The sequence below is a fragment of the Macaca nemestrina genome, chromosome 10 (genome assembly GCF_043159975.1).
Source record: "Macaca nemestrina isolate mMacNem1 chromosome 10, mMacNem.hap1, whole genome shotgun sequence".
NCBI classification, from domain to species: Eukaryota; Metazoa; Chordata; class Mammalia; order Primates; family Cercopithecidae; genus Macaca; species Macaca nemestrina.
Genome location: NC_092134.1, coordinates 118,271,540 through 118,299,212, shown reverse-complemented (window position 1 = coordinate 118,299,212; position 27,673 = coordinate 118,271,540). Strand labels below are relative to the sequence as shown.

At 36.6% G+C, this 27,673-nt stretch overlaps 1 protein-coding gene across 30 annotated transcripts in view; it reads right to left on the bottom strand.

Moving 5' to 3' along the window:
• LOC105492120 (SRY-box transcription factor 5) overlaps window positions 1-27,673 on the bottom strand; it is a 1,036,234-nt gene that overhangs the window by 190,417 nt on the left and 818,144 nt on the right. For all 30 annotated transcript variants that reach the window (XM_071070598.1, XM_071070600.1, XM_011759036.3 and 27 more), the window contains 2 exons: window positions 20,571-20,743; window positions 14,767-14,835 (listed from right to left, as the gene is read on the bottom strand). In XM_071070598.1, coding sequence (XP_070926699.1) covers window positions 14,767-14,835; window positions 20,571-20,743 — 242 coding nt within the window. The remainder of the gene's footprint in view (window positions 1-14,766; window positions 14,836-20,570; window positions 20,744-27,673) is intronic.

Below are 27,673 nucleotides of genomic sequence, written 5' to 3'. Positions count from 1 at the left end.
ATGAGCAGTATTTTATAGTCGGCGAAAAAGTAAAATCAATTGCATAATGGGAAAATAATTTTCTTAGCCAGAATATTCATTTCTTAATTGAGGTTTTTAAAACATAATATCAAATAGGCCTTCTAAAACATTTGAGTCTTACTTTAAAAGAGCCTCAACTACCCTTTGTCAAAAGAGCACTTTTCTTGGAGAAAAATTTATTTATAGTTTTATACTAGAACATCATTTTTCCTTTATTTGGTTAGTTCACAGGTCCACATGATATGTTGTTAAACATTTTGATCCAAAATGGGTCAAGGAGAGATACTAACTCACTGTAAAAATCTTTAAAAAAAAATACAGGGACTATCATGAACCAATGAAATATATGTTGTTAAAGTTTTTTAGACGTACCTTCCAAAATAAATTACTAATTTTAGTGAATCAAAATTTAAGATTTCCTAATTGTTCTCTAAGTAATGTTTCATTTACAATTTTTATAAAAACATACAAATATTGTTCCAAATGTCTTCAGCATTAGACTTAATATTTGTTTCAAATTTCAGATAAAGTCAGTATGATGGGCTCTGCACAATTGCTCTTATTTTGTGTTCATCAGCACCTATGATCTTGATCTATTTAATATGATTAACCAGAGCTAAGGTAAGACCCGGAAGAACAGGGTCTATGCCTAATTAGTTATAGGACTTGGGCATGGCCCTTTTCATTTCTGGACCATATCTTCATCTACAAAAGAAGAAAAAAAAAGCTGGACTGAATTATCTCTAAAGTCTATTTTTCTATATTAATTATTTTATTATATTTATTTATTTATTTTTGAGACGGAGTTTTGTCTTTTTGCCCAGGCTGGAGTGCAATGGCATGATCTCAGCTCACTGCAACCTCCGCCTCTCGGGTTCAAGCGATTCTCCTGCCTCAGCCTCCCGAGTAGCTGGGATTACAGGCATGTGCCAACACGCCCGGCTAATTTTGTATTTTTAGTAGAGACAGGGTTTCTCCATATTGGTCAGGCTGGTCTCGAATTCCCGACCTTAGGTCATCCACTCGCCTCGGCCTCCCAAAGTGCTGCGATTACAGGCACGAGCCACCGCGCCTGGCCTATATTAATTATTTTATTGATCAAAAAGTTCTAATTCAGTACTACCCACAGTGTTGGTCTGTGATGAGGTCAGTAGCTTATCCGAGAGCATAAACTACCAAACTGTTACCCTCATCAAAAAAAAAAAAAAAAAAAGAATCTCAGCTAAATTAAAGTGCATCTAGCAAGCTCCTTATCTTATTGTAGACTTGTAGCAGTTCACAGCATGGCCTGAGTTCCACACTGTCCTAACACATTCTTCCTGCTCACTCAAATGACTGTCTTTGAGTATACCCCAGTTTGTACAGTAATATAAAAACATTAGTAGTCTTCTGTTCTATGGCATGAGAGGAGTGAAATAATTTGCAGGATCAAGAATTGCACCCACCAAGCATGCAGATGGGTGTTCATTAAATAGTTAAGAGACTACACATGAAGTTTAGCCTACCAGGTGCACAGGCACAAGCCAAGGAAGTTTGGAAAATTAACCATGAATATGGTTATTATTACCATATCTCCAAATTTAAAATAAGGACATATGAAAGGACAGAAACAGGTTTATTTATGGGTTATCGAACTGAAACCAGTTATTTAAATAAAGAGCATGGTGTTCACAGGAGGGTAAATATCATTGAGGAATACTGCATCTACCTTATTAGGGGTCCACAAAATACAAAATTGTGTGAATACACAGACAAAATATTTTGAAACATAAATGCCCTAGAAAATGTAAAGGATGATGCACGTTCTATACACATTAGTCTAATCACTGAGTATAAAAAATTGTTATTTTCAGAAGTTCCTATTTGTGGAACTTACAGCTCAGTAAATCTGAATATACTTTCATTAGAACAGTCTCAAAACTGTGTTTAAAATAAAAAGAAGAAATATACCCTTACCTGATTTTATTATACAACTATGATATTTCAGTTAGAGATAATGGAATATTTTAAAAATACATGTTAAATATTAAATATTTACATAAGAAGGGAAGCGGGGAGGTGAGTTGAGATTCTCCCTCAGGGCAAAAATTACTGTCTATGTTAGTGGATGACATTCTTATTATTCAGGTGCTCTGAGGCATCCATTTGGTCAATGCTAGCTGCTCATATAAATAAGGCTGGAAGTCTATAGTTACATATTTTTAATTTGGAAATTTCATCACAAATGTATATAAATGATTAACCTTGGATTCATTTCACAAATTGTGACCTCAACAACAATGCTCTTTCTTTCACCCTTTGAAATTCTGCTTGTGAAATGACTTTTGTCTCTCCTATATACACATACACATATACCACAATTCTATATACATCACTTCATTTTAAACGTCTTTTAGTGCTCCTGAGTCTGACTGATGTAAGATGTTATTTTGAACATGCCAAAGCATCTAAACGGCTCCAGTCTTTTCTTTTCAGCCTGCATTCCTTGATAAGTGGCAAAGCTTCCCACTTATCAGTCACTCAAAGTGACTGTAGCTGTCAGTTGTGTACAAAGCGCAATCAGTTTGGAAGCGGAGACACCAGCATTTTTCTTCTCAGCTTGAAGCAAACACGTTTTGACTGCTAGTCATTCAATTTTAAAGCATCCTCAATTAGGGGCGGATGAAGATATAAAGAAAACACATCCTAAATACCTCCAGCAGGCAACAGAAAAATTTTATTGTTATCTCTTGATTTACCTTCCAGCAGCCCTATCCCTCCTCTTTTTCTGGCTGCATGACACGGGTGCTCATGGCAACATACCCTCGATCATGAAAAGATTGCCATAATATATTATACTAACTATCTGGGGAACTGCTCTTCGGGCTTGTTTATGTTTTCTTGCTCTCTCTCTCTCTCTCTGTTTCTTCCCCTCTCTCTCTCTCAAATTGCCCCACAGACAGTCAAATAATTGACTTTTAAAATGAAAACAAACTCAATCTTTCCAACTTACTCTGTTTATTGCTGATCAAGTTTTTATTCAATGAAAACATGAAATCCGATTGGATAATGAAAAGGAAAAGAAAAAAGTTAGCTAGAGAAAGAAACTACATATGGGAGGGAAAAATAAAAAGAGTAAAATAAATCACGAGTGGCTATGTCAGACAATTCAGCAGCAGGTATGGATGTAGGTGTTGGCAAAGCCAGGAAAAGGAATACAGAAGTAGAAAGAGAATTAAAAATGTATTCAGAACTAAATGGTGGTAATTAGAGAAGAAAAATTATAAATATATACACACACACACATACCCCTATATGCAACACACCCACACACCTATAAACAGAGAAGATAAAGGAAAAGTAAATGATCAAAAAAAGATACATAGAAACCTGAGTATGTATATATGAACACACATACAATTCATATACAATGTATGCACATAAATTAATATAAACCTGTAAATAAATATATGTATATGACATTAAAACTTGCTCATTAGTTCTTTTAGTTAAACATTTATGTACATTATAAAAATTAGTTCAGTTTTTCTAATTTACTATGTAGATATAAGTCTCAACATAAGATACTTCTCTTTAAAGAGATGATATTTATCTATTATAAGCATAGCATCCTATTTTCTTAGCATTTATCAGTGAAAGTTTAGTACTATGCACTATTTGCATATGTGGAAAATGTCTTTTCCTGATTTATAAATATTTATTTTCACCATTTATAAAAGGACAATCAATCTCTTATCTTGTTTTACTGCAGAAAGCAAAAATAAATTACTTTAAAAACAAATCCTGCCAAATTTGCCAGCCTGGTAGATTTAACTCAGTTTGAGAGACCAGTTAGTCTTATTTTCTAGACATCATCTGAATTAAATCACTCATTACTATTCTAGTAAGAAGAGGGAGGAAGAAGGTACCCTTTCAGTTTACAAAGTACTCAACTGTCAGGGTCTCAGAATAACACACATACGTACACACACACACACACAGGCCTCAGTTCTATCATCTATAAGGTGGATATAATAACACAAACTGTCTGAACTCTTGTGCTGATAATGTCAGATGACCTCTGTAAAGTGCCAAATACTTAATAAGCAATAGGCTGTTCTTCCTTCTTACCAGTACAGTACAAAGGGATCATATTTTTTCCCTATTTATGTCGTCAAAAATTTATTGAAATAGAATGACATTTCAAAGGTGGTATACTAAATAGTTCATGGCTTACAAATCCTGAGATTACTAATTTAACCTTATTTGCTACAGGAAGTACTAATCTTTAAGATAGGAGATTTATGTACCTTAAACTGTTTGATAGGGTTACAAACCCTAGATATCTCTAGGGAGTTTTCGGATTATTTTGGATTGGGCTGTCAGAGGTGGCCTCCCTGACAAGAATGGCATTTGAAGACATTTGAATGAAAATCTAAAACATCTAAATTACATGATTAAAAAAGTATTCCAGGCCATGAGAATAACCAGTACAAATGCCCTGATGGTAGAACACTCTCAGCATGTTCCAAGAAACCAAGAAGGACAGCACAATCACATTTAAAAGATCACTCTAGCAGCTATGTGAAAAATCTACTTGGGGGGATAAACAAAGGAAGTAGGGTGAGCAACATGGTTAGGAGCTTACTGCAGTAGTCTGAGAAATGATGGTGAATTAGACAAAAATGACGTTGGTCAATTTGACAGATGTTGGCACAAAACGAATATAGATGGATTACTTGTGAGATGTGAAAGAATGAGGATTCCAGGATGTCTCCCAGGTAGTAGCCACAGAAAACAGGCAAATGGTATCATATTCAGAGGAGGAGAAACTGGGAAAGAATGAGTGGGGAAGATAATTAAAGGATATGTTTTTAAAGTGTGAACTTTGAAGTGCCTATTAGGTATCCATTTGTATTAGTCTGTTCTCACAATGCTAATGAAGACATATCTAAGACTGAGTAATTTATAAAAGAAAGAAGTTTAATCAACTCACAGTTCCACATGGCTGGGGAGGCCACACAATCATGGCGGAGATGAAGGAAGAGCAATGGGACGTCTTACATGGTGGCAGGCAACAGAGAGCTTGTGCAGGGGAACTCCCCTTTATAAAACCATCAGATCTCATGAGACTTAGTCACTATCATGAGAACAGCATGGGAAAGACCCACCCCTGTGATTCAATTACCTCCCACTGGGTCCCTCCCATGACATGTGGGAATTATGGGAGCTACAATTCAAGATGAGACTTGGGTGGGGACACAGGCAAACCATATCACCATTTAAATGGAACTGGGGTATCTGACTCTGAAGATCAGGAGAGAAATTTAGGCCGGAGAGACAAATTTTGGAATATTACTTTCAGGGTGACATATAAAACTACTGACCAACTGAGACCATTTAGAAAGTAAGTGTAGATATGGAAGTCAGATGATGGAGCATTATCACAATTCAGCCTTTTAAGGACGGGCAGAGAATCTACCAAATAAGACTGGGAATAAGAAATAGAAACTTAAAGAGAAAAGCAAAGTGTGGTGTTTTAGAGGCTGCTGTACTGAAAAGTATTACAAAAATATGGGAGTGATCAAATTTTTCAAATGCTGCTGTAAGGTCAAGTATAATGAAGACTGAGAATTTGTCACTTCTAGAATATACTCTTTGTAGAAGAAGTTTTTCCGTTTGCTTCTCCTTCAAGGGAAAACTAGGGATAAGCCTAGTGGCATACAGGTGTCCTTAATTCCCTACTCATCTTTTCTTTCCCAATTTATTCACTTATTTGGCTCTCTTTCTTGAAGAATAATGGTGTTAAATACATACATCTCCGAGAGAGAGAGAGAGACAGAGAGAGACAGAGAGAGAGAGAGAGAGAGAGAGAGAGAGAGAGAGAGAGAAGTCAGTTTCTCATTGTTTGTAAGTTACATGAAAACGTACTAGTAAAAGCTCAAAAGAGTAGAAGTTAGTACTCTGACCAGGGAGCTGAAGCAAATTTGCCATATGTTAGAGATGTCTGGAATGTATGTCTTGAATCATGATGTAACTGTGCTCTTCATAGAGTAACTCGTTTTGTTAACATTCTGTTAATTTCAATGGCATTTATTTTTCTGCCTATTTGTTAACTCTTTTCAAAGACAGGAGGTAGAAATTCATTCTAAAGACTTTGTGAGTACTCACAGCTATGGCATTTATTTTACCACACTATTGTGTAAATTAAAGTAAAATAAAAAATGGTTCATTTTGGACCAACATACTGACTTTGGCCAACATTCCCAAATCTTTCTGTTGTTGTTGACTTGCTTTGTTTTGTTTCTACTACTTGAAAATTACACTCCCAGGGGCGTATCTAAGCACCAATAGCCTCTATTTTATTAAGAGGATATGGACTACAGAGCCTCAGTGAGAAACAGTTCAAGTTTGTCCACAGGTAATTTTGTTTGGGAAGAGGTTGAAAAGTCATGGGAAAAATGACTATCAGTCTGCCTTCTGGGCCAATCTCAATGATTCCAGAATGGCCATATTTACAACTTGTGAAAAAGCAGCTGCTCCAGACACATGGCAGATTTGGATAAAATGTTCCCAATGCTGAAGCTCGCTGGTTCTGTGGCTCTGATATTTCAGTTTACATGCAGATCTCTCTTCTTTAGACCATAGCAACACTAACCAAAGTTTAAACAATTATCTAAATAGATTAAATGAACTCAGGATTCACTTCAGAAATCATACTGCAAAGATTGAAGAAGAAACACAGAAATGGGAAAACAGGAAAATAAAAATAATAAAGAAATTTGAGATTCCAGATAAAAAAAAGAAAGAAAAAATGTCCTTCCATGAAGTGCATTTTTTAGTGTTTTTTTTTTTTTTTTTTTTTTTTTTTTGTGAGAAGCTCAAGTCAGGATAAGTTATAAAACCAGGATTACAACTTCTAAACATTGTTATCAACATCACGTCAATATAGTAATCAGCTTAAAAGCAATACAGACTTTGTTATTTCAAATAGGGTCTCAATAAAAATATTAAAAGTTCAAAATATCAAGGACATAGAGTAGTTAAAAATCCTATATAAATATAACCTCTCATGTTTGATAAATACATCCAAAACAGGGGGTCACAGGGCTAGAAAGCGCATATCCAGGGAAAGGGGATTCTGGAGGTTTTATTTAATCATAAGAGTTTGGAGCAATTTATGGAGATAATAAGACCAACATCATAAGGAGAAAAAAATAACAGAAATTGGCAGTTGGGAGTGAGAAAAGAGGAGACACACCATCCTCATCTGACAAGGCAAGTGCCAAGGAACACTTTATACTTGATTGAACAAGAAAAGGGGTTGTAAGTAAAATGAAGTTTAATAGTATCTACCCCATACATTTAAATAATATATAACTGTATCTTGAGGAAGGGGAAAGGAGAGGATATCAGAGTGGCAATAGGGGAGCTAGTAAATCTTTATGTTTCCTGGATCATGGTATTTAAAGTTGATAAGTCAGAAATAGCACTATAATTAAATTTTTTGATAGAGAAGTAAATACTAGGAGGAAGTCTATCAAAAAATAAAAACTTGAAGATTTTTAAAGTGGCTCCTTCTGAGTAAAAGAAGAGTAAAGCATAGAGAACTGGGTTTGAGATGGTTGCTTTCATTTCTTTTTGGTAATTTCTTAGCCATGTAGCATGTGTTGTATCAATGAAGATGAAAATATATACACCTGTCAATCTGTATCTCTGTCTACAGAGACAGGTTTGCCTAGGCAGAGAAATCAGATGAATGACTGGATTTCTACCATTAGGTAACTGCCAGGAGATGTATTGAAAAAAAGAGAGAATACTTAAGGAATTTTAAAGTGGCTCCCTCTGAGTGAAAGGACAGGGCTGCAGGCAGTTACCTTACAAACCCTTTAGCGCAGGCCACCTGTCTTCTCAAATGCAAGTTACGCATCCAGAAAATACAAAGAAGAAAGTCATCCTTAAAGTTACTTCTTTATATCTCCATATTTTTCCTCCTCTTCTAATCTATCTGAATGCCAAGAAATTGTATTCTGTCCAGTTATGATGTATTTTATTTCACACAGCAAAACATTAGTTGGAGCTCAAGGAGTTAATGCACGTCTTTCTCAGGTTGAAATGCTACCTTAACTGCACAGTGTTTATTCTTGGCATTTGCAGACTCCAAAAGAGACAAGGTTACTTTGTAATCTCTTTGTGCTCTTGTATGTGTGTCGGGTCTTTTGAGCGGGGTAAAATGCCTACCACACTCAGGGAAAGAAATCATAAATCAGCAGGTCAGTCAGGTACATACTATTATTTCACCTTTAACATTATGTTTCAATACAATATTTCAATGGATTTCTTTCTGCATAATAATTTTTCAAGAATTACCAAAACTCGAGCTCAGAGAACTTTGGTGCCAATAAAATGAAACCTTTATCACAAATTAGTTGAGCCCATGACTGCAACTTAATCATTCAATTGTATACAAGTCAAGTTGTATTTTCACTGTGTAGGAATAAGTTCCCAGAGAAAGAAAAGTCATTTTAAAAGTTAGGGCCATTAAGCCTTAAATGGTAGAATATTGGTAAAATAAAAATGAACTGGGCCAAAACTCGGGTAACTTGGAATTGAGCCATCGTTCCACAAGAAACAACTTATGTGACACTGGGAAACATTTCTAACCTTACTTAGTTTTAGTTTATAAATGTCAAAATGAGAGATAGGTCTAAATAAAGCCTTTCTAAAAACCTCTTATAGTTCTAAAACCATATGAATATGGAACACTGAACTCACAGTTTTTAGTGACTACTACCGTGTAAAGTATATTCTTTTTTTTTTCCATAGAAATTCTCCTCTGGCTGGAAACATTCATGAATTGCTCATCATTGGAAATACAGAAAGAACACATTTTTCTCTCTAATGACTTTGGCAAAAATGTTTAGCCCATGTACTTGGTAAATACCAGTCACAATCCCATTTAATCTTCAGAGAACCAGGTGTTAGTTAGGTATTATATTTCCTTTTTTAAAGATTGGAATAATGAAACTCGGAGTAAACAATTTTCTCAAGATCACATGGCAGATATCAGATGTGAAGATGAAAAGACTGAGTTCAGGTGTATTTTATTCCAGATCACTGTTCTCCATCATTTTTTAAAAAAACTACTCAACATAATTAAAATTGCATTTCATACAGGTAATTATAATCCTATACCACCGAAAGCAACCAAGTTCCTTCCTATATACTATGCAATGCACATTTTCAAACTAAGAATACAAGAGAATGGAAATATTTTCTTTGCTCTGCCCTTAGGTTCAGACAGAATCAGTGACCCAAAGCTATGACTAGTCCTGTACATGCTTACCTTATGAATCAGAAACAATGACAGGAGATTATTAAATACCAATTCTTTGCTTGCAAAAGAACACAATGAACAATAGTTGGAAAAGTTAATCAGACGGGGAAATGGGGTAAATTTTTGGAATCTCTTATAAAAGTTCTAACACTGATGCCTTGGTATGGGAATCATAAAATATGCAGTTGAAAAGAAGTACAGTATCTTTAAAAGTGTACTTAAAAAGTATCTCAAGTAGATTTCATGATAGAACACATTTTCGGATTAGCCCTATTAGTTGCTATAAAGAACCTTAAATTCCATTAAGTACTATTGAAAAGGGGGAAGAAACTTATAACTGGGACATGCTTCTCACACACATGCCCAAAACTATAGAAACCCTGTCCCACCAGAAGCTTCAAGATGAAAGGAAACTTAGGTCTCCGGGAACACTCAATTTGTCGTCATAATGAAAGCTGAGTAGAGGTCACTCAGTCACTTCCTGTAAAACAGTGAATCAGGTCAAGATGAACCACTGGTCCAGGATCTTTACTGGAAACGTAAATCAACTATCAATATTAGAAACAGGTTGATTTGATGTAAAAAAAGAAAATACAAAATAAAATTGCTAAAAGATGGGGACTGTAGAACAGTCAACAGAATAAGAGGGGAAAAAAAGAGCTTCCCTTCCAAAATAATCTAGAATGATATCTTATTCTTAAATATTTAAAAATTTCATCTCATGTATTGATGTGCATTAAAGTTAGCTTGATACAGTAAATTGAAATTTAAAAATTCTCTTTTAAGTCAATCAACAAAAATATTAGAGGGAAATATTCCTGAATAGTAGAAAAATCAGACAAACTTCTTAGTGCTTCTAAAATTAAGAGTCTCATAGAAAAGTGGACACGTTCTTGAGGGAAGATGGATGTTTCCGGTATTTGTAGAGTAAACTGATTTATGATATTGCAAACAATAACAGAAAACATTCTTAATCCTTAATGAATTAGGTGGGTCAACCTGGCAGAAGACTGTAACCCTATAAAGTCTTTATAAGGAAGAAATGTAGATTGAGTTTTTAATCCAGTTAGAATTATGTAGTTTTAGAGCTAAGGTTGCTTTTTAAAGAAATAAAAATAGTTCATAAAGAACTGATCCTGAGCAATTAAATAAAACTGGTTCACTTGCAGATTCTTATGGCATTTTCTCTAGAGTAAGTTTACCTACCACCAGTTACCTACTACCAGTTAAATGTATCACCACTCTTTTCATCAGAGGTTGAGAAAGAATTAAAAATGCCAAGAGAAACTTGAAATAACCTGGATGTGATGATTAATTTTAGGTGTCAAGCTGTCTGGATTAAGGATTACCTAGCAACCTGGTAAAACATTATGCTGTGGTGTGTTGTGAGGTTGCTTTCTGAGGAGATTAGCACGTGAATCTAAGTGGCCTAGGTGGGGAACATTCACCCTCTCAATGTGGACAGGGACCATCTAATCTTCTGAGGATCCAGCGAGAACAAAAACAGAGAAAAAGTGAATGCGTGCATCTATCTGGTGGGACTGGGATACACTCTTCCTCTGTCCTTAGATATCAACTTCAGTCTCCTTGTCTTTGTATTCCAGGACTTACACTTGCAGCTTCCTGGGTTCTGAGGCCACTGGCCTTGGAGTGAAAGTTTTATCAACAGCTTCCCTGGTTCTGAGGCCTTTGGACTTGGACTGAAAAACCATGCTGCCTGCCTCCCAGGGTCTCCAGCTTGCAGAAGGCCTGTTGCAGGACTTAGCCTCCATCATTGGCTCACGCTAATCACCCAGTAAGTCCCCTCTCACATATCTATCTATATCTACATCTATATTTATATCTATCTGTATCATCTATATCTATATCTTTTATTGATTCTGTGACTCTGGGGAACCCTGAGTAATATACCGGGGTATTAGAGTATGTAAATGTTTGTGCATACACACAAACAAACAAACTTGTTCATGCTTTTTAAATCAAATGACATATATTTCAAATGTAATAAAGATGTCTAAATTGACTTCTCCTTTAGCGAGATCTCACAAGAACAATGAGCAAAATGTAAGAAAATATTATCTTCGCTGTCATTTGACATACCCATCAAACGAAAAAAATTGCCCAGCTCTAACTCTTATCAATCGAATCCACACAGCAGATCTGTCTAACCCATTTGATGTATTGGATTCCTTTGCTAAAACTGGACCAAGATAATGTATTTTGTATTCATATAGGAAACAAACATTTTAAAGGCATACTTAATTGTGGACTATAAAACACTACAGTCTACTACTCCATCAATATATGCATTGTTTTCTAAGGTCCGGAGCAACAATGGTACAAAACATCTAAGGAGTACAATCAGGATGAATAATTTAAGTTAGTATCTTTATTTCTACAAGGTATCAAGGCACTGTATTAAAAAAAAAAGTAGATCAAAATTCTAGATGAGTATTTTCAAATGTCAAATAAGATAATATATGGTAAATTATTTTGTGAGCATTCAATTATATATCCATTTTTAATTAAAATAAATCTTAAAATATTTGTTATACACTCCAATTGCCTTTCGTGATAGCAGATTCTATATTTACTAGTCTTCATCCTTCCCTATGCTTCCATGAAAAAGAAGGCAGTAGGAAGAAGGAGAAAAGGGAAGAAAAAACATTCTAAAATGAAATATGGCAATGATTTATGTGGTGGGAAAATTAGTCTGTTCTACATTTTTAATGTCCTATTTCTACATATTCCACCACATCAGAGCTTTCCATAATTGTTTGAACAATCTCAGAGTAGACTAAATAATTCAAATATGTTGTTACTTTCGTAACTATTAAGTGTTTATAAGACTTCTCCAAATTATCAATTGACAAAATATATTTCAGAACTATACTTTTAGTTAATGAATATGCTGGAAGCTGTGAAAACGAATTTCTTTCAGGTTATCAGTCTTGCTGAGTACTTATTTGTTGCCTGAAAGGGTTTTGACTCTGTCAGTTTCATTTATCTGCACTAACCCTAGAAAGAAGACAAATATATTTATATATCTCAATATCCCAATGTTTCCCTCAAATTACTTTCAGTGCGACTTTATTTCCTTTAGGGACTTTTTCTTTTCCCACTCTGAAATAATAGAGGCTAGCCGCTTAACACTTGGATCAAATAGAAATTCTACGCTTTTAAAATTCTCATACTCCACACAAGTTCTATTATAGTCAGAAAACTTTGCTTCTTATCCTAGCTCTACAGTTTCTAATTGTGTGGTCTTGGGCAGGTTGTTAAACTTGGCCTTTGCTCTCTGGAATATAGTTCCTATAGTTATAGAATTTCTAGAACATATAATTTTTAAGTACTTTTCATTAAAAATGTTCTGACTTATAAATTATAGTGCTTCATGCTCTGAAGCAAGAATCCATCCATTTCAACTTTCTGTCATTATGACAGGGCTTAAAATCCACATTGTGAATGTAGTGGTCATAATTGTGGAATAATTCCTAAGAAAGCACTGAAGGTGTTGGCTAATATAATTGGTCAGAACAGTTCATTGAGCCTTACACACATTTACAATAGGAGTTGAAATCTATGTTTGCCATTCTGTATAACCGAGGACTGATTTCAGTATCACAGAAATTATAAAAATCTAAAACTATTGGTACACTTGTCAAATTGCAGTGAAATCAAGTGACTACCACGTTGCTGATTATGGAATTACCTTACTTAGAAAAGGAAAGTGCCATAACAATATTAATACCTATGTTTTGATAATTAAAAAAATTTTAAATGCAGATAACCAGCTACCATCGACTAAAGTCAGTGTACTTTGAACAACATGAAGTTCAATGAACAGTTTTAAACCACTGAAATGAATAACCACACTTCAGATATGAATGGATTATAACATGTTAGAAATGTGCTGATCATAATTACAGTTAAGGAGGGGAAAGGTCCCTGGCTGGAACATCTTACTGAACTTCCACTGTCTCACTGAAGCTATCTACAGGTCATTAAAATCCCAGGTAGATGGCTCAAGCCTGTAATCCCAGCACTTTGGGAGGCCAAGACGGGCGGATCACGAGGTCAGGAGATCGAGACCATCCTGGCTAACACGGTGAAACCCCGTCTCTACTAAAAATACAAGAAAATTAGCCGGGCGAGGTGGCGGGCGCCTGTAGTCCCAGCTACTCGGGAGGCTGAGGCAGGAGAATGGCGTGAACCCGGGGAGGCGGAGCTTGCAGTGAGCTGAGATCCCGCCACTGCGCTCCAGCCTGGGAGACAGCAAGACTCCGTCTCAAAAAAAAAAAAAAAAAAAAAAAAAGAAAAAAAAAAAAAATCCCAGGTAGAATAAGAAAGAAGGAACAGTGACGTGTGCCTGACTCAATTAGATACAATGGGAGAAATTTGGATGGCAAAGAAGTTAAAACAAGATTAATACAAGAGTGAAATAATTTTGACACATTTGCTTCCTGTCATTTATGATATTTACACTTAATAAAATATGTTGGATCTCAAGATATAACTTCAAGAGAATCATGAATTTCTCTCCAGATTAGCATACTGCAAAGCTGACAGTTGCCTCCAGATGGATGATGTTACATGGGGTTGGATTCACAGCTCCACCAATTAGGTTCCTTGAGAGTCACAGCAAGTGAGTACTGAGCACTTACTATGTGCCCTGACACTATGCTAAGGCTCTTTATCCATGATTTCCTTTAATCCTCAAAAATCTCTATATGAAGTAAGTGCTGTTGAGAAAGCAAACTGTCAGAAGGGAAACAAAGCTGAACTTTTGTCAAAGTTTATGACACTAGCAAGTGGTGGAAACAAGACATCACTGGAAACTTTTTTTCTCTTTGTTACCAATACAGCTGCTGCCTCCTGTATTGAGGCTCCTTATCATTGCAAATTTCCAAATAACGAAAATATGGAGGTCCTACAGTCTTCAGGCTTGTTTTCTCCAGGCAAAACCACAGGTAAATCAACTTCAACAGCAAATTATTACCGTCCCTGTGTTCCACCTTTATCACACATGGCTCTCCGGCATACAATAATAAAGTTCTCTCTGGCACTACTTCTCTAACTGAAAACCTAGGTACCTTTCTGCTTTGGTTCCCTGCACCTACCCAATTAAGAACTCTTATAGACACAATTTAACATTAAAATATAGATAAAATGAAACTTTTATCTACAATAATTTCTTCTCAGCATAAGATGAAAATAACTGTTAGCTTGCTTAGATTGCAGCTCCCTGACACAGTAGGGCCTGTGACTGACAGACACCATTTGCAAGATTCGCCTGGCAGAGGAGGTGCTATGTCATGAATTAGCCTGGAAGTCATTTTATTTTGGAGGTCATTTCAGTTAGATATTTAAGGATAAGACAGAAAATATTTTTTTAAAATTGTAAGTATATTGAAATTATGATTTCTGACCTGGATCTGTTGCTGGAGCAAATTGATTTTGTGTTGTTGCTGCAGAAGCTGCTGCTGTTGTCTTGCAATCTGTGAAGAAATTGCACATGAGAAATTTACAAGTATATTGGAGTCCGGGAGGGAAGTTACTAATGTTCTGTTTCACAAAGTTTGATTTGACACTGATTAAGATGATGAAAATAGATGTGTCTGTGCTCTGAAATTTTCCACAATTCATCCTAAGATCAAGGAAGATATTTAGTCTTTAGGAACAGTTATGTTTCTTTTGGCCTAAAACAAATGAAGACTAAGATATTAGGACAGTCAGTGATCAATCCCAGAAAGAAATGTCTGATTTTCAAACATTCCTCTTTCTGGTGATATATTAAGAAAGGTGCTGCTTCTGACATTTTCAGCCTTTCACTATGACACAGTGCTTCACAAATGGGGAGGGGGAGGTTTAAGACAGGAGTTCAGAGTAGCACAAAGTATTGCAAGACACTGTATTTATTAGTAAAGTTTTTGTATTTTTTTGTTTGTAGGTAAATAATTTTCTTATTACTGCCTCTCACAAACCCCTAACCACCAACTCAATGCATACTACTGTGGTTTCTGCTTCCATGTCTCTACCAAAATGATTCTTAAGAAGGTTGCCAATCACATCCATTATTTTAAAATTCTGAAGCGTTTTTCAGTTGTCACCTTTTGACCTCTCATTAGAATTCAACACTCAAATGCTTTCCCCTGATCATGAACTTTATCTGTTGGCTTCTGTGACATCATCATACTTCCCTGGTTTCATCTTTACCTCTCATGTCTTCTCCTTAGTCACCTTTAATGGCTCTTTCCAGACATTAAATGTTATAATTCTCTGAGACTCAATTTTAGACTCTGTTCTTTTCCTTCGTACTTACTTACATATGTAAGCCAAGTGCTTCTAAATTTGCTTCTCTGGTCTAGACCTTTGTTTTAAGCATCAGGTCCGTTTATTGAGAGACTTATTCAAAGGAACCTCAAGTTCAACAAGCCCCAAACTAAATTTGAGATTTAGCCTTCCATATAGTCATCTTAAGTATTTCCTAACTTAGAGAACAGGACAATCACTTCCCACTCCCACTGTTATTTGCATTTATGACACCTTCTACATTTACTTAATATTACGCCCATGCTATGACTTTATATTTGTTTATCTATTTGTTATTAACATATTTCTGTCTCCTAGGGAAAAGTGCATAAATTCAGTGAGGGTAGAGGCCATGTATATTTTACCCACTGTTCTCAGCAAGTCCGTTATAAAAGCAATGCTGAATGGATATATCTGATAAGAATGCATGAATGGATGAAATGAAAATTGCAAATATTTCATCACATGGGATAGGATGTAACTTCTAACATCTTGAAACTTATCAGTCTCTTATAAATAAGTTCTAGATCCCATTCTCATCAAGTAATAGTCACTAACATTTTTATTTTTTAAAAAATCTCTTAACCTCTATACCCAAAAGTCAAAAACTCAGGAAAAAACTCACACATCACCGTGAATAAAAGAACCCATGTGATAACGATGAGTCTACATGGCTGCACAAAAAAATGTATTTCCCTATGGATGTTGATATAATTATAATTATTTTAATGCTTTAATTTTATCTTTGGAATATAGTAAAAAAAAATACATTTTTTTATTTCTTTTTTCTTTTCTTTTTTTTTTTTTGAGACAGAGTTTTGCTCTTGTTGCCCAGGCTAGAGTGCAATGGCGTGATCTCGGCTCACTGCAACCTCCGCTTCCTGGGTTCAAGCAATTCTCCTGCCTCAGCCTCCTGAGCAGCTGGGATTACAGGCATCCACCACCATGCTTGGTTAATTTTTTTGTACTTTTACTAGAGACAGGGTTTCACCATGGTGGCCAGACTGGTCTTGAACTCTGACCTCAGGTGATCCACCCACCTCGGCCTCCTAAAGTGCTGGGATTACAGGCATGAGCCACCGTGCCAGACCCACAATTTTTTTTTTTTCTGAAGGAAGTGGTAAAAGAGACAGTAGAAGGAAGATTACCTTTCTCATTAAGTCTAGTTCCTTCCTCCCACATATCAATATTTCAATTGCTTTTTGCTCCTGCTCCCTATAGTCAATCACAGACCAGCATCCTGAGAGTACTTTTTAAAATATGAGTCCACTTTGAGAGGCTGAGGTGGGCAGACTGCGAGGTCAGGAGTTCGAGACCAGCCTGGCCAATATAGTGAAGCCCCGTCTCTACTGAAAATATGAAAAATGAGCCAGGAATGGTGGAGGGTGTCTGTAATCCTAGCTACTCAGGAGGCTGAGGCAGAATCTCTTGAACCCAGGAGGCGGAGGATGCAGTGAGCCGAGATTATGCCATTGCACTCCAGCCTAGGTGACAGTGTGAGACTCTGTCCCCCAAAAAACAAAAAAACCCATATATATATTTATATATATATAAAACATATAAATATACATATGGTTTATATATATATAAAATATATAAATATATAAATATATATACACGTGTGTATATATATATCACGTCATGCTATTCATCTTTCCAAAACACTTCTCTCTCACTCAGCAAAAAGCCGGTGTGAATATAATGCCTGCAAGGCCCTATATGTTATGGCCTCGTGCTACCTCTCTGATTTCATCTCCTCCCCTTTCACCCTCATGCTTGCCACATTGCATTCCTAACTGCCTCTTGTACACACCAAGGATGTTCCTGCCTCCCAAGGATACTCCTGCTTCTGGGCCTTTGCACTTACATTTCGCTCTGTCTCGAATACTCTGCCTAGACAGCCCCATGGCTCACTCCCACAACTCCTACAGGTTTCTGCTCAAATGTTCTCAGTCAATAATGTCTTCCCTGAGCACCCATTTTAAAAGAACATATTCCCATAGATAATGCCCTCATCCCCAATGCCCTGCTTAATTTTTCAACATAATACTTATCAACATATAGTTTACTGGTTTATTTATTGTCTACCCCTCCCAGCTAGATTTCAGTACACAAGGGATTTTTGTCTGTTTTATCCCCCTACTCTACTCCCACTAACTAGAACAAAACCTGGCACCAAATTGGTGGTCAATGAATATTTATCTAATAGATGAATGTGGAATGGAGCTCAGAATCTGAGGGAAAGGCTTGTCAGTAAACAGGTCCTTTAGCTTTTGTAATAGCTATACCAGCAGTATTAAAATGCACAGAATGGAGACATTTTACACTCAGTAGGGAGTGCTGGGAGGAGCGTCAGAAAAAGACTTTGCAGGAGAAGATGAACCTGCCCTGACCCTTAAAGAATAAGTATTAAATGCCCTTCATGAAAAGATCTGCCACCACAGAGTGGTAACTGTGCATGCCTGCTATGTATGGTAGAGAAGCGCTGGGAGAGCTGAATGGGCTCTAGAAACATGTCCTGTAGCTATCACCAGGGATCTTCTCTCAGGCTGTAGAGGCAGCACTGCAGGACATCTCTCCAACACAGGAGAGAAATTCTTGAAGAACCTAGGGGTTTGTAAAGTTCCAAGGAGAATGTCAGAAGTCTTGGGAAAGTATTAGAATCAAAGGATTCTAGAATCCTTTTATAATATTCAGGGATGGGCTAGAATGTGAAAGAGATAAGAAAGAAACTTCCTCTCCATCAGTCATTGCTTAGATCTTTCAGGACATGTGTGCCCTCAGACCCATCAAAGCAAATAGGGATTATTTACAAAAAATATCCCCAGCCAAGCTACATTTTCAGAGGCTCCTAGGATTCTCCAGAATTCAGTTGATGGAAAGATTGAGAGTTAAGGATAAGAAAAGAGTGGTGTTTTTTTATGCTGTTACAGGCAAGCATTCTGAACTCTTTTCTCATAGGGATAAAGCAAGAGGCATATGGGCCGTATCCAAAAGCAAGCCAAATATATCTTTAATGAAAGTGATGAGGCATTTCATTAAAAATAAAACTAACATCTTTTAACAGACATAAACCACCAAGTAGAGAAGAGTAGAATGGAAATAAGAGGGTAGAAAAAAGGAGCTCCTCAAACATAAACTGAGTATTTCTTCATGCCATTCAATCCTGCTGGCTTATACTATGAAAGATGTTTAGACAGTTTTGCAGGGATGTGTAGACACACAAATATTAAATAGTGGCCATCCTCCACTTGGGGTGGTGAATGGACTATGCCCAGAACATGGAACAGGAAAAGGACTTAGCCATGAAAAAGAGGGCCATACTTATCTGTAAGCTGAAACTGTGTCACCTCCCCTCTATCTTATCTTCTATTTACTACCAATTTTTTTTTTTAACTAATAGTTCATAGGCATTGCCTCCATTTTTCTACTACGTATTTTCCAGTTTTTATTGTCTGATTTTGGCTACTAAAACACTATAGAAGTCTCACTCTTCAAGGCCAACAATGAGAATCTAAATGAAAAATCTAGTAGTTTCAATTTCATATTAGAATGACTACTTTTCTGTAGCATTTAACACTGCTCCCTGTATCTCTCCTTAAAAATCTCCATTTTGTTTCCTTTGCACTCCTGGCCCCACTTCCATATCTGATTCTTTCTGCATATGTTCATTTTCCTTTCTCTGCCAGCTCTATAAGCCAGTATCTCCCAAGGATCTACCCTTAGTTCCTTTCTGCTTTCTTGTAATATTACCACTATAAATTAAGGCCTATAAGCCTGCCACATCTCTGCATAAAACACTCCTGTCCCCGATATTAACATGGCTGCCTTTTGTATGTCATTTAGATCTGAGCTCAATTGCCAAAGCTTCAGAAAGATCTAGCTGCCCAATCTAAGAAGCATTGCCTTGTCATAGCAATCAACTTTTATCTTATTACTCTGTTTATATTTTTTCAAATTATTTATCACTATATAATATCATTTTGTTAATTTATCTGTTCCTTTATATGTCTCTTTCTTTCCACTAAAATTTAGGGGCTTTGTCAGTAATTAGTTAGTACAGTGCCTGGCACATAAGAAGCACTAGATTACTATTTGTCAAATAAATGAATGAATGTTATCTCCTCCAGTAGAGTTTAAACCACTATTTCTCTGTAAATAACCTAAGAAACACCTGAGCTCTCTTCCAAAGTGCTGATTGGTGTTTCTAGCTGTCTCTCACATACCTCCAACTGGAAACCCTGACAGCAGCTCTAATTCAACATCATAAAACCACTCTCGTTTCCAAACTTGCTCTTCTGACTTTCTCTGTTTCCGGTGATGGCATTCTCAATCTCCCTATCACTAGGCTCAACACTTTCCCTTTCTTTCCCTTTTGCCTACTCAAAGAACTCTACTAACCATAACTCTTCCACCTGTTTATTCCTTTCATCTCTTTGTCCATGGTCATTACCCTGACTAATTTAGCTTCTCACTCTTTTTAATTGAAAGTATTATAATGACCTTGTAACTGAACTTCCTGCCCCCAGCTGAAAACTCACTTTACTTGTTGAAGCCCACAAGTTCTTCAAAGCATATCTCAAATGTCAGCTCTCTCATGAATTCTTTCAAAATGTTTCTTGTTGAAAATGTTCTCTTGACTCTCCATGGTTCTTTTATGATAGTTTTCTCATGATTTATCAGAATTGACCTTGATTAAAATTACTTCTGCGCTCCTTACCACCAAAGTAGTTAATAAGCATCTTAAAATCTGGGTTTTGTCTGTGGGTGGGTTTTTGTTTTGTTTTTGGCCTTTTAATTTATTTAACGAGGGAGGTGGAAGGCACTCTTATTCATTGTTGTGTGCCTAGGACAGTGACCTATAAGTAGCAGGCAAAACAATGTCTGAGGAGTTTGATTGCGTCGCTAAGTTCTTACTCACCTGTTCTTGTTGCTGCTTGGCCAGCTCCATTTGCTGACGCTGTTTCTCAATCTGAGAGGCAGCTAGTTTCTTCTGCTCATCGTGGGCAGCCAACAGCTGCTCTCGTAGGCTGGTCAGCTGGTTGATCATGCCCATGAGTTGCCTTTCTTTCTCAGCTAAGCTCTCGGGAGTCCCTACAAATCACATGGCAATAAAACAGACAAAATGCATGAGAAAAAGTAATGATTTCAATGAAGATGGCTCTGTTGCATACAGAGCTAGTCCAAATATAAAGTTCAATAAACACAAAAACACTACCTACCTTGTTTTACATTTTCACGCAACAGTAAAAAGTGATGGCAATTTGCCCATTACAAAATACCACAATGAACCTGGCTCTCTGGCACAATAGATAGCACATTGGGCTTCTAACAAAATACCAGAATGACCAAACATTTTGAATGTTTTTACATTTATGACCAGTAATAATCTATAGTTTTTTTAACTTTTACTTTATAAGTAAATTTTTTTAAAATGTTGGCTGACCGTCTAGTTTTTAATGTTCTATGCTAGGGCCTGCTGGAAATAAAAAGATGTCCAAAGTACAGTTCTTGGCCTTAAGTACCATAGTTTTTCATATAATTAAAGAGGGAAGACAAAGACATAAAAAACTAACAGCCACAGTTATTAAGAGTTCAAAGCATTCATATTAGTGATATGATTCTCCCTTTCTTTAAAAAACGTTAAAGATTCAGAACTAAGAAATTCTATGTTAAAAAAGAGCAAACATCTATTTAGATAATCAAGATTTAGACGGTATTCCCCATATGCCAATTCAGAGTCTATCTTCAAAAATAAAATATAGTTAACTGAGCAAATACTTAAGTTTGAGAACACAAATACAGCAATCGTGAGATAATGTGGTTGGCAAATTAGCATCACATTATGGTCATGCAAGCTAATACATAAATCCAAGATTTGGAGAAGTCATGGTAATCATTTAAAATACATATTACACTCAAGATATTTAAAACACGCCAAGGAATCTTATTAAGTTAAAATGCATATTTAATATAAGGGAAATGTGTGCGGTTCACTGTAACAGAAACAGTATCACGTTTAATTGTTCTTTTAGAACTCACAAGATAGACAAGGCCCCTATGATAAAGTACTACCAGTAGGAAAGAACACCCTCTTTAATTACAATTTTCACTTTAAACATAAGACACTATGCACTGGCTTACTACTGCATTTGCCACCTGTATACATGTATAGATAGAAGGATCTGTTATAACTCAGTCACCCTTCTTAACCCTACCAGTTTAGGCTGAAATGGTTTGTTCTATTTGAGGAAGTAGCAGCTATAGTTAGTAGCTTATACTTTTTATATGCCCTTTTGGAATAGAAAGAAGGGTTCTAACGTATTTTACACATAGCCTAGAGAACAAATATTCAGAAAAGAAAATGTGTGAGTAAGGCAGTAACCATCTCTTATGCTCTTTCTTATTATCAATGCCTATCCTTCTTCAAGGCAGGTGGTCAATAATGTGTTGCTAATACTTTATTATATCTCAGATATTTGGATTCCATCAGAATGAATGAACGTTAACTCTATGAATAGTCACATGACTATTATATTCTAATATTAAATAATATAAATATATCCTGTGAAGATTTATTTAATGAAAATATTCATATGCTAGCAAGATAAAGATCTTCCTACATTGTTAATACAGAAGTAGGCCGGGCGCGGTTGCTCAAGCCTGTAATCCCAGCACTTTGGGAGGCCAAGACGGGCGGATCACGAGGTCAGAAGATTGAGACCATCCTGGCTAACACAGTGAAACCCTGTCTCTACTAAAAAATATATAAAAAAACTAGCCAGGCGAGGTGGCAGGTGCCTGTAGTCCCAGCTACTTGGGAGGCTGAGGCAGGAGAATGGCGTAAACCCGGGAGGCAGAGCTTGCAGTGAGCTGAGATCCAGCCACTGCACTCCAGCCTGGGCGACAGAGCGAGACTCCGTCTCAAAAAAAAAAAAAAAAAAAAAAAAATAGAGAAGTAAATTTCTAACACATTTCAAGGAATAAACACTAGGAATAGCAATACACATCATGTCTTAGAATGCGCATAACCTACAAAGGATAATTCTGCTTTTAGAAATCTAGCCCAAGGCTGGGTGCAGGAGCTCAGGCCTATAATTCCAACGTTTTGGGAGGCCCAGGCAGGAGGATCACTTGAGGCCAAGAGTTCAAGACCAGCGTGGACAACATAGCAAGACTCCATCTCTACAAAATTTTTCTAAAAAATTAGCTGAGCGTGGTGGTGTGCACTTGTAATCCTAGCTACTTGGGAGGCTGAGATGGGAGGATCACGTGAATCCAGGAATTTGAGGTTGCAGTGAGACACACTGCATAAAAAAAAAAATTCTAGTCCAAAAATATCTTAAGAAATGTGGGTTAAATACTAATTATTTTATTTTATTTTATTTTATTTTATTTTTTTTTTGAGACAGAGTCTCGCTCTGTCGCCCAGGCTGGAGTGCGGTGGCCGGATCTCTGCTCACTGCAAGCTCTGCCTCCCGGGTTTACGCCATTCTCCTGCCTCAGCCTCCCAAGTAGCTGGGACTACAGGCGCTCACCACCTCGCCCGGCTAGTTTTTTGTATTTTTAGTAGAGACAGGGTTTCACCGTGTTAGCCAGGATGGTCTCGATCTCCTGACCTCGTGATCCACCCGTCTCGGCCTCCCAAAGTGCTGGGATTACAGGCTTGAGCCACCGCGCCCGGCCTAATACTAATTATTTTAAATGAAATTCTAGAAACAACCTAAATGTCAAAGAAGAATAATCAAATAATTATGGGTCATCCATGGTAAAGTATTTTGCAACCATAAAAAATTATTTTTGAAGAAAATTTAATGATGTGGGATCTAGTTTATGATATAAAGCTAGGTTTAAAAGCAGTTGGAGAGAAATGAAACGTGTATAGTCACTCAATGCATGCACATGTCTATGTTTAAGATATGAAAGCAAATTTAGCTACATATTAATAGTAGCTATTTCTAAGTGGTGGAATTATAGTTCATTTTAATTTTTTTATTCTTTTTTTTTTTTTTTTTTTTTTGAGATAGAGTCTTCTTCTGTCACTCAGGCTGGAGTACTGTGGCGCAATCTCGGCTCACTGCAACCTCCGCCTCCCGGGTCAAGCAATTCTCCCACCTCAGCCTCTCGAGTAGCTGGGATTACAGGCGCACATCACAATGCCTGGCTAATTTTTTTGTATTTTTAGTAGAGACGGGATTTCACCATGCTGGCCAGGCTGATCTTGAACTCCTGACCCTGTGATCCACCCGCCTTGGTCTCTCAAAGTGCTGGGATTCATATTTTTGTATTTAGAAATTTTTCCACAATGGTTATCATTACATTACTTCCATACTCAGAAAAAACTTATTTCACCTCAACATGCGGAAGTATAATTTAAAAGCTTAAGCAAATCAGCACATACTCAACACCTACAGTTGGTCCTGTACAACCCACTTAAGTTAGCCCTCTGCATAGGTGGGTTTCACATTCCATGAATACTGTATTTTGGATCTATGTTTGGCTGGGAAAAAAATCCACATACAGGTGGACCTGGACCTGTGGCATTGTAGCCTGTGCTGCTCAAGGGTCAACTGTATATATTTGGTGATGAGAATTAACAAATATCATTTTGTCATTAAGTGTGTGAAAGATTAACAAAATTATTTGTTTATTTGTTTTCACTTAGTCATAAAGACATAAATAAGATTTCAAATTTAAAACAAAATTTCTAATTTTATAGTCCATATTCATATCAAACTTTTTGAACCTTCAGCCCATCTTGCTGCATCTTAAGCATTCTCACACGACTTCCTAGACACGATTTCATTCCATTTCAACTCCTACTTAACTAACTTTTCTTCTCAATCTTTTTCACTGACTCCTCTGTTGCCACCCATAAATGCCCATATCCTCCCCAGTCCAGTCCCATTCTTTACCTTTTCTGGCCTTGAACTAACATACTTCAACCTCTAAGCACTATATTTCAACAATGCTTAGCATACTTTAACCTCTTGAGTTCTAAAATACATAGTTTCATAGTCAATGAAATAATAAGGTACGTGCCAACCCTAAGATTGTCCCCCAGTCCTATTAGCTTATTTTTAGATGCAGAATGGGGTATCTCTGAGGGTGTATCTCAGTCATAAAATTCAACATGCATAAAGTGAAAGTCACCATTTTCCTGTAATTTTAAAGCCTTATCACCAATCAGCATTCTAAAATATTAATGTCTTCAATTTCCTTCTCAACTACCCATCCCTGCATTGATATTAATCAATCACAGTAATTTTTCCTCAACATAGGTTTGTTTTCCCTTTAATTAAAATTGTATGTTTCAATATTATTATGTTCATATTAGTAAATAATGATGATAAATGTGTATAGTAAAAGATCTGCTCCCAACACTGCCCCTTCAAAGGTAACCACTATTATTAATTTTTGTGTGTATTATCCTCGATAACACAGATTTAAGCATATACAATAATATTTCTGTATTAGTTTGCCAGGGCTGCCGTAACAAAGTACCACAGACTGCATAGTTTAAAAGACAGAAATTGCCTTACAGTTCTGGATGCTAGAAGTCTAAGATTAAGTTGTCAGCAGGGTTGATCTGTTCCAGGCCCCCTTCCTTGGCTTGTAGATGTCTGTCTTCTCCATATGTGTTCACATCATCTCGATCTGTACATACCCATGTCCAAATTTCCTCTTCTTACAAGGATACCAGTCATCTTGGGTTAGGACCCACCATAATAAACTCATTTTAATTTAATTCCCTTTGTAAAGATCCTATCTCCAAATATGTTCATATTCTGATGTTCTAGGCATGAGGACTTCAACATATGAATTAGGGTTGGTGGGTAGGGGAAGGTGGATAGTTCAACCCATAAGAATGCCTTTTAAGCAAGTGATAACATAAACACTGTTGTACTGACTTAGAGAGAGCTCTTGTTCCAGCCTCCCTTCTCTATCTTCACTGCCATTTTTGTCAACTTTTTTCATGAATTTTTGTAGCAAATTTTTAAAATAGAACTTTTAAAATAGAACTTCCTGCCATCAATTGATCTCTGTACAAATCTATGCTCTAAAACTGGTACCAAAATTACCTTCCTAGATAACAAAGTCACGTCATGTCAAAGTCTAGTCCTGTCACTTCCCCTGTTTAAAGACCTCCAATTGCTCCCAATTGGCTTCAGAAAAAATTGTCAAGTCATTTTTATGAATTAATGAGGTCCTTCAAAGTATTACCTAATCTTCCCACTTCCTCTGTGCATCCTAAATTCTAGCCACACTGAATGTTCTAACATTACCCCACCACCAACACTCTGAGCATTTGCAAATGCCATCCTTAACAAGTGCCTTGCCTGGGCCAGTCTCTCCCTAAACATTCATTCTTCGTGTTCCAGCTCATGCATCTTGTTTTTTGTGGCTCTTTTCCTGATTTCCATGGATAACAGTTGTTCTCTTCTTTGGGAATCTACACAGCATATGTGTAGATCTTTATTATAGTATTGAATCGTTGCATTGTATTATCTTATGTTCACATTTTTCTCCCAAAATCAGGAGAGGTAGCTGCATTAGCAGCAACTGTAAATGATGGACTTTTCTATCCTCATTACCTACTATAGGTAATGGCAAATAGCATATGTATTGCATATAGCAAATCATCTAACACTGTTTAATGAACGACATAAAGAATAAAGCCTCTTCCCTTTAAACCATTCTCAAATTTAAACATGCATAGGAATTCTAGTTTTGGCTTAAGAGAGTTGAGCCAAAAAAATAAGCTTTTGCAAAAGAAATCTTCCCCATTTTTACGAAAGTACTAAACTGAGATGAAGAAGTCCATCCCACGGCTTCATCTCTAAATTATCATGTTCTTCATGGTCATCCCCAAGTGTTCAGAGAGGACTTAGTAAGTGGTCTGTGAACAACGGAGAAAGTAGCAAGAGTCACAAGACATCCTTGACTTTAAAAAATTGAAAGGAATATTAACTAGATCCTTGGAATACTCCAGAGGTCTCTCACCAAAAAGGAGCTACTCTTTATTCACCTACATTCAGGTTTTTAAGAGTCATAACTTATATATGTGTGTGTCTATATAGTGTATAACCCTATGGAGGCACAGTCATGTATATATGAACTTGTTCCATCTGAGTCAGATAGCTAATGCCATGAGTTCACTTGTGTGTGACTGATAGTAATTTATTTTCATGTTTCAGTTATTTGCATTCTTGTATGTTTTTAATCTATGCTAGTCCTGCTCCAGTCCCCTTCGAATGAAAGGTAACTGAAGTAAGACACAAAAATATTGTTTCAGTCTTCCTGCTGCCTAAAAACTGCAGGCATGGCAGTCATTTATACTTCTGTATTCCACAGAAGCAGCACATGTCAGATTCCTTAATATAATGAGACAAAGTCATGAGGGAAAGGAACCAGCTTCAGTCATCGCCAGCTCAGCAAAAGACATCATGATCTCATATGGTTTGGCTGTGTCCCCACCCAAATCTCATCTTGAATTTAGCTACCACAATTCCCATGTGTTGTAGGTGAGACCTGGTGGGAGGTAATTTAATCATGGGGGTGGGTCTTTTCCACGCTATTCTCATGATAGTGAATAAGTCGCACAAGATTTGATGATTTTATAAAGGGGAGTTTCCCTGCACTAGTTCTCATCTCTAGTCTGCCGCCATGTTTAGTGCCTTTCACTTTCCGCCATGACTGTGAGGCCTCCACAGCCATGTGGAACTGTAAGTCCATTAAATCTCTTTCTTTTGCAAATTGCCCAGTCACGGGTATGTCTTTATCAGCAGTGTGAAAATGGACTAATACACCATCCATACATTGCTTGGTCAAAATCCAGGTATTCATTTTTTTGTCTACTTCATCTTCCCTACATAATTCATTGGAAATTTACCAACCCTAGAACATATTATAAATTAGTCTCTATATCTCGTTTCCACTATTACTCCTTAATCCAGGCCACTATCATCTCTTGCCTGTACTACAACAATTGCTTTCTAGCCATTGTCTCTATTTCTACTTGTT